At 43.4% G+C, this 8,676-nt stretch overlaps 1 protein-coding gene across 1 annotated transcript; it reads right to left on the bottom strand.

The window, feature by feature from the left end:
* Nucleotides 836–6,897, bottom strand: LOC100154105 (kelch repeat and BTB domain-containing protein 6). The gene has a single exon (XM_001924950.6). The coding sequence runs from the start codon at nucleotides 5,379–5,381 to the stop codon at nucleotides 3,294–3,296; it is 2,088 nt and encodes a 695-aa protein (XP_001924985.5). The 5' UTR covers nucleotides 5,382–6,897; the 3' UTR covers nucleotides 836–3,293.

Here is an 8,676-nt window from a genome sequence, read left to right as displayed (position 1 = left end):
GTGGCATATGGAAGTTCCCAGGCTAGGGGTCGAATTGGTGCTGCAGCTGCCGGCCTATGCCACAGCCAGAGAAACGCCAGATTCAAGCTGCATCTGTGACCTGTGCCTCAGCTTGCCGCAACACCAGATCCTTAACCCACTGAGCGGAGCCAGGGATCAAACCCACATCCTCAAGGATACTAGTTGGGTTCTTAACCTGCTAAACCCCTACAGGGAGTCCCCTTCTTGTTGGTTCTAAAAATAACACTGATGCTTTTAGGCTTGTATGATAGTTATATTTTCTATAAGGAATGTTGCCTCCTAGTACGTCCCTGCTTTATCGTATTTGCTATAATAAATGTTCCTTTAAAGTGAGTTGGAATAAGGGTGGGGAGGAGAGACTCTCACAGGTGCTCTTATCTCGGGTCTGATGAGCTTCAGAAGTCGTCACACTTTTACAATTTCAGGGATGTTATGACATCGGCCTTTTTCTTGGGAACAGATCAAAAGCGTTCTCCAAATTCTTTACGAGCTCAGGTACAACAATTTCTACTTCATCCTTGGGGAAATCCTACTAGCACTTATCATTTGAACTTAAAAGAACTTGTAAAAATTGGGGTCCTTTATGAGCTTTTCGGACTCTGGGAACATACACAAAAAATAATTAAGATCACTCGAAATCTTACAAAGGGAGTCCTGCAAACATATCTGCTAAAAGAGGTGCTGATTAACTGGAAAACAGAGACAAGGGTGCTTTCCTGTCAAGAAGGGATTTCAACACTGCTAGCTGTCATTCACTGTATGAGCAAGGGTTTTCTGTGTTTAGCAGAAGGAATAAATTAAAAAGTCAAAAAGCCTGGGTTCTAGTATGTTTTATTTGTAACTAATCACATACAAATCACTTATCCATAAAATAATGATTAACAGCTATTTTCTAATTCACAGATATATCACGAAACCAAAAAATTCTTCCCAAGAAAACCTCTTTGTAACCCAAGATGTTACTACTACTAGTTAGCGTAGGTTTTAACGCAAAGGCTGAAAATGACAACTGGAGAATCTGTCTCTTATCAATCCGTTGCATACCTTAATTCTGCAGGTGGATAATCTGGTTGAGATCATCACTGCTCTAGTTCCGTCGGACAAAAAGAAAATGCTATCAACAAGAAGTTACTGGTGAAGAAAAAGTTGGCCAAAAAAAAACCCCCCAAAAACCAAAACCCAAAAACCAAAACCCACGAACCCACTATTGAGAAACAGCTTTGTGTTAAGTACAGTGCTTACGACAACCCTGCTGTCAAAGGGAACAAAATTTATCCTTAGGCAACGAAAAGCATGTTTGCCCTTTGGAGGGAACATATACTGGCAGGAGAAGCAAGCATCTTACTTCTTGAAAAATGGTGAAGAGGAATGTTCTGAAGACTCTTCAAATGGCCCATCAAAAATGGCTAAGAATACCGTCACCTTTTTTTTTTTTTTTAATACCTTTTCCTTTTCTGTCTTTCTCTCCATTTTCATCCATGGTATTTCCATTAAAAAAAAAAAATTTCAGTTCCCTACTGGAGAGATGAAATTCCTCTGTACTCTGCCAGGGTGTATAAGAAATGTGAGCCTTCTGTCACGAGAGAATAAACACAGAGGAGGAATTAGCAGGTGAACTGCATGAAGACTGAAGATTCAGAGAGATCATTTTGTGTATAGAAAAAGTTATACACCAAAAGCATCTGGTCACTTATGATGTACAGGGTATCATGACAACTCTACCTGATAAACCCTCACGGACAGGTTATCATGACAACTCTTAGCTAATAAACCCTCAAAAGGTAAGCACGTAAGTCTTCCTGTCTTTAGCAATGTCAGCTTTGTGTGACTTTTTCTCTATTTCTGGACCTTCTTTCCCTTACATATGCTGAGAGAAACAAAGACTGGAGCTTGGTTCAGAGAAACACAGAACAGATACAAATACCATAATAAAATAGCCATGTACACCACTGCATAGAGAAATCTTTTAGACGAAATATACTTTCACTACGGGCCCCAAATGCTATCATCCACTTGTGTTATTTAACTGTAAACTTTTTAATAGAAAAATACCTTTAAGCTGATAATAACATTTAGCAACCTACAAAACTGACAGAGTATCTCAATGCTACACAAAACAGTTCTGTACACAACTGAAAGATTTAAAATTCTTTGCTGGCACTTGATTTCAGAGTTGATAGACACAATAACTAGTGATTTCAATAAAATACTGTTCTTAACTGATACGTACTCTCAAAACCAATCTTACCTCACAAAACAGGAAAGAATAATCACATCTTGTTGACAAATCACCTAAGATCAAACACCAAAACTGTACAGCCAAAAATATTTTAAGAATCACATAAACTTTTTAAGACAATGGATAAAAATGTTCACCATCATGTCCAGTGAAGAAAAGGATTACTCCTCCGATTCAATGAAGCATGGATCAAGCACAGATTAAAAGTATGAACCTACACACCAAGTTGCTGTTTTCTGCATTTTTTTGTAACGTTTTTCAGTGATGGGTGACACTACTGGAATGGGCTTTTTTAGATGGAAAATATGGTCACTATTTGCAAATACATATGTTATACTACAGATTGAAAACTGAAATATCTTGTCAAAGAGTAAGTAGAATCCTGGTTTTTTCGTTTTTACTTTCAGTGAGCTTATGGCATTTGGTACATAATCACAAATGAAATCACCATTCGGTCACATTAAACATATATATATATATTTTTTTTTTTCCACAACAGAGGAGAAAACTGAACTAAAACTTAGCAGACTATAGTTAAGTTAGAACACATTTTGTAAAAACCCACTAGTTTAACATTTTGGAAACCTACTACACTGATCTGAAGGAAAATATATGCTTTCCAACCCTCTCAAGGAATTCCTATCCAATCAGTTTTCTATTGTAGAAATTAAAATTCAAGTTGAAGTACTTGCGGCACAAGACGGAATGTAAGGTTTAATCATAGAAGACTATTGATTACAACTGACTTATAACGTGATCAAACATAAAAATACTTAACAGTTAAATCAACACTGGACTTTCAGAACAGTAAATTATTAAATAGGGTGATTTCTTTTCATGTTTAAATTCGGTAACATTAACTTACATTAGTATTTCAAACAATACCCTTTCTAAACCAAACCTGAAATTAATCAACTTTTTTTTTTTTTTCCCAGCAGAGGAAAAGGGTATCTCGTTAAGATAACTTTCCAAAGCAGTACCAACACCTCAGTGTTTCAACTTAATCTGGAACCAACCGCCCATCCTAGGCAGGTCACTGAGGGGCTACCTGAACCCACAAATCATCATCGGATAAAGAACTTGAACTCCCTGACTCAGAGTCTAGCTCGCTGAACCCACCTAAATCCCACTCCGTACTAGATTCACTGGGGACTTCTTCCTCCTCCGTGAGGAAACTCTGACCGGGTTCGAGACAGGAAGGATACACGCGAGCCGAGAGGCAGAAAAAGTTAGAATCAAACTGGAAGAGGCCCAATGTGGTACCTATGTTAATCCACTGGTCTCCTCTAATGTCATATTCGTACACGGTCACCCGGTTCTTTTTCCACTGCGGGGTGCGCGAGGTGATCAGCAACAGTTTCTGGCCGTGATTGATAATCCGGTAGTTGTTGGTCTCCGACACCAGGGGAATGTTATTAATCTGCCGCCACTCCCCTCTCACCGGGTTATACACCTTCATGACTGGGATGTCGCAGATGCAGTAAATCTCATCATTGAAGACACAGGCCTCCTGGAAGTCGTTGCGCTTCAGAGACACACACTTCAGCCACATGTTGTGGCTGGGATCAAAGCAGAACATGCGCTTGCTGTTGAGGGCGTACAGATAGTTCTGAATCACCATCAGGTCAAAGGAAATGAAAGAATGAGGCAGGGGAGCCACCAGTGCCCACTGGTTTCTCTGAACACTGTAGCACTCCACCTCCTTCAGTTTAATTCCGGTGATCGGGTCCCGCCCACCCAAAATGTAAATGTAGCCGTTGAGGTAGGCCACATCCATGCCCTCCCGGCAGAGCAGGCGGTCTGCCAGCTGCTGCCAACTATTCTGGGCTGGTTTGTACACCCAGAGGTCTTTCCTGGGCTGGGCGGCCAGATAGATGTCGTGGTCAGGAGAGACACAGACAGCTAAGGTGGTTACAGTCCTGGTGTGAGCAAGGCAGGTCAGAGGTGATGGCACTTTGTAAATGTCCCCCGAGTAAGGGTCACAGCACAGAAAGGGATCTCTGGGATGGCCAAAGAAGATCACCATCTTCTTGGCACACACACCCAGCCTCTGGGGTGGATTTTCTGCCACAGATACAACAGAGCAGCTGCTGCTGCTGCCGCCGCAGCCAACGCCACTGCCGCCGCCGCTGCTGTTGTTGTTGTTGCTGCTGCTGCTGCAGGCGCTGCTGCTCTCTGGCTTTGGCACCAGAGACTTGTACAACATGTCACCATATCGCATCTGCAGGGCTCCTTCCATAAGGTCCAGACAGTACTTCTTCACAATAGGTTTGGTCAACAGCTCTTCCAGGTAATTCCGATCTTCATCGGTGAAGTGTGTCCAGCGGACACACTTGAAGACTTCGGCAGCGCTGGGACCCCGCTCCTTGGGAGCCGCCTCCAACCACTGCACCGCAACGTGACACACAGTCTGCTCATGCTCAATGTTCAGACTATCCAGGCGCAAGACAGTCAGCAGTTGGGCCAGGGTCAGATCGGCCAGAGACTCCTCGCGGATCGAACCCATCTGGCTGAGCTGCTTGAAGTTGTGCGCGATAAAGGACTGGGCCTGCGACCGCAGCTTGCGATGGCCGAAGGCGTCGGCGAACTTGAAGATGGCCGTGCAGTTGGCCAGGTCAAGGCGGCGGGCTAGGAACGAGGCACAGGCTTCCCGCACATACTCCAGCTGCAGCATGTCCGAGGCCGCGTAAAGGCGCTCCACGTTGGATTCACTCAGGGACACGCGACCCGTGTAGCAGTAATCGACCAGCACCTCGAAGGATTCGGCATCTACGTCGTGCATGGTCACGTTCGTCTGATGGCTCTCGTACATGCCGCCGGTGAACATGCTCTTGAAGTAGGGACACGCGGCGGCCAGCACGTTACGGTTGCAGGGAAAGAGGCGGCCCGTGCCAGGCCCGCTGCCAGGCGTGACCACCTCGATGGTCACATCACAGAGGAGCCGCGCGTCGTAGAAGGACTTGAGCTGTGCCAGCAAGGCTGCGGAATGGGCCGTGTCCTTCAACTCCTCCGGCCCCGTGAAAAAAGCCGAAACCGTGGGTTTGTGAACCCTTTTAGGCCGCTTTCCACCGCGGGGACTGGCGAGGCGGCGAGAGCGCGAAGCTTCTTCCCGGGACTGCATGGTGGAGATGCTGGTAGGGAGCTGAGGGCGAGAACGGGTGCAAAGACCGGGCTCGGGCGCCTCCTCACCCTCTTCTCGCTGACGCTAAGATCGCAGTGTCTCCGGAGAGACTGCAGCACTGGTCCATTTATCTAAGTCAGCCCTACACCGCGGTGCCGCCTCCCTTTATCGCGTACACCGCGTCGGACTCACCCGTTTCCAGTTCCACGCCCTTTCTCCGCCTCAACTCGCCCTCACAGGACCTACTGGCTGCAAGCGAGAGATCCGCCGCGGCCGCGCTGGCAATACCAGTCGGTGTCCAGAAGAACTACAGCTCCCAGGTTGCCTTTCGCGCCTCAAGGAATGCCGGGGCGCTGCGGGCGCTGCGGCCGCTGTGGCCGCTGCGGCATGTGCTGCGGCATAGGCTGCGGCACAGTCTGCGGCACGGAAACCGCTTTGCATGTTGGGAGTAGTAGTAGCTTCAGTAATGTCGCGAGATTTGTCGGCCGTTCATTGTTTCAAATGATGGAGTTAGAAATCGCTAATTCTCTTTGGTACGGTTTTAAGGTTTCGAATTTGGGGCTTAGAATTCAGATTAAATGCCCATTCTGGCATTTATTAATTGTCTGTCCCAGAGCTGTCTCTTGTTTTTTGAAACATTAATAGCGATGGTATTTCTTAGCGCTGTGTGACGATTAAATTGCGTAGGCGATGTACGCATAAGTTGCGTAGGCAGTATACGCATAAATTGCGTAGGCTGGGTATCCTTGCTCGGAATAAATATTTGTTGATTAGTAGAAGAAAGTACTTACGCAATACCCAAAATATAAAGGTTCAATTCGTTTTAGCTTCTAGCATTTATGAAAAACGAAGCACTCTCTCATTCGATCATGCGCCTGTAGAAAAATGCAAAAAGCCCTGCGGGTTTATGCAGAGATACTTTTTTGTTGTTTTTTTGTTTTTGTAATAAATAGATCTCAAGATCAGTTTTAGGTTTAGTGGAAAAATCCAGCAGAAAGCCACAGGAAGCTCCCTTATACTCCAGCCCCTCACAACAGTTTCACCTGTTTACCTCATTTTGCGTTAGCATACACTGTGGCTGCAAATGATGAACTTTACACTGATACATCAACTAATTAAAGCATGTAGTTTATATTAGGGTTTCCTCTTGGTATTGTACAGGTTTATGGGTTTTGAAAAATGTTCTATGGCATGTACCTGTCGTAGTGATATACGGGATAGTTTCTCGGTCCTAAAAATCCTCTGTTCAGATCTATACATGCCGCCTCCTCTTTGCCCCCCAGCCCCTGGGTATCATTGATCTTCTTACTGTCTAGTTTTACATTTTCCAGAACGTTATATAGTTGGAATCATAGAGTGTGTAGCCTTTACTATAGCTTCTTTCACTTGGCAATATTCAACTCAGATTCCTCCATGTCCTTCCATGGCTTGATAGTTCATTTCTTTGGATCCCTGAATAATATCCTATCTTATGGATATATCGGTTTACCTACCCATTCACTTACTGAATAATACTTTGTTTGCTTTGAATTTTGGCCTATTGTGAATAAAGCTCTTATAAACTCTCATGTGTTGGTGTTTTCAGGGACATAAGTTTTGAAATCATTTTGGTGTACAGCAAAGAGGGTGACTGCTGGATTGTATAGTAGATACTGTGGTTAGCTCTGTAAGGAACTGCCAAAATGTTTTCCAAAGTGGTAGCTGTACTATTTTGCAATCTACTAGCAATTAATGATGTTCCTATCATTCCACATCTTCCCTAGCACTTGGTGTTTTCAGCGTTTTAAGATTTTAGACTTTGCAGACTTGCCTCTCTGGGAAAATTCTGAAGGATGTGATCATATTTTAAATATTCAGCAATATCTGCAGGGCCATGAAATCGTGGTCTCAGTAGGATGTACGGATTGCCTCAAATACTCAAATCAAGAATATTTATAGTGGCTTTGGTGGTCTCACCAGTCCGTATTTCATGTTCTAGAACTAGTGCTTAAGTATTTTCATTAATTCTCTTAATATGAATGTTTATAACTAGTCCAGTACAGCTCCTTTCACCACCATCCCCAAATCAACTGAAGAATTTAGAGTTCTCCTTATGAAAGAGGATTCTCAATAAAAATATTAAAGAGAGCTTGTGCTGTGCAGGATCCTGAAATCTCAGCATCATAACATGCCGAAACAATCACTTGATTTAGTTTGGTCCAGTCTATGTTTACGAAAGTGTTTTTGTATTTGTATTTATCAACATTGTCTCAGTATAAAAATCCTCAAAATAAATTGTGCTTAGTCATTGAGTTTTAACTTTTTCATGCATACCTTTACCAGTGTTATTTGCTTGAGGTTGCTTGTCACAAAAATGCAAAATATTTATTAGGCACAGCCGTGTTTTTTGATAACATTTTCTGGGATGACGAAAATGTTCTATATCTGTGTTATCCAGTATGATAGCCTTGAGCCACAGGGGGCTCTTAGACACCTGAAATGTCACTAATGCCACTGAGAAACTGCAGTTCTAATTTTGCAGTCATAACACTGGCAGCAACATCAAACCTGAATACAGGTATGGGTGACTGGGTCACCCTGCCGTACAGTGGAAAATTGACAGAACACTGTAAACCAGCTATAATGGAAAAAATAAAAATTAAAAAATTAAAAAACCCCAAAACCAAAACAGGGGCAGCAACAAATTGTATGGGGAAGGGAAAGTCTTTTCAACACGTGCTATCCAAACAACCGGATCATAAGGGAAAAATTTAACCTTGAAAGTGACAATGTTAACCTTTACCTAATCCCTGTGACACAGGAAAACAGCGATAATTGACATCCCTTCACTTTTTTTTTCCCCCCTCCCTGGAAATCTTCCTATCCTTTTCCCATTGGAAATAAGGTAACCACAGCAAACCACCTTTTTTCCATATGATTTAAAGAAGTGTCATTGTCCACTCTTTTCTCATGACTACCATAAGGCTTAACAGAAGATTCTCTTATTTACCCACAAGAAGGTTAAACACAGACCTTTCCACTTTTTGCCTGAACCTGCCACAAGGCCAGACACAGGGTTTCTAACTTCCAGTCCTTTGTCTCATGAATGATTAACTGAGATTAGAAATGCGCCCAAACTAGTTAGAGACCAAGATACATGTTTCCTCATCAGCTGACCGAGACGTTCCCTAGCTATAAAAGCAACCCTAACTGTAAGCCACTCTTTTCTTGTAGCTTGTCTAAATCTCCCACTAACAGTCTAAAGCAAGCTCACCCTGCCTTTGGATCCGAACTGTACTCCATAATTGCAAAAATC

This window comes from Sus scrofa, chromosome 11 (genome assembly GCF_000003025.6).
Source record: "Sus scrofa isolate TJ Tabasco breed Duroc chromosome 11, Sscrofa11.1, whole genome shotgun sequence".
NCBI lineage: Eukaryota > Metazoa > Chordata > Mammalia > Artiodactyla > Suidae > Sus > Sus scrofa.
Note: the sequence above shows the minus strand (reverse complement) of the source record. Positions and strands in the feature narration are given on the sequence as shown.

Coding starts and splice junctions, on each gene's coding strand:
- LOC100154105 (XM_001924950.6), bottom strand. CDS start 5,381: ATGCAGTCCCGGGAAGAAGCTTCGCGCTCTCGCCGCCTCGCCAGTCCC.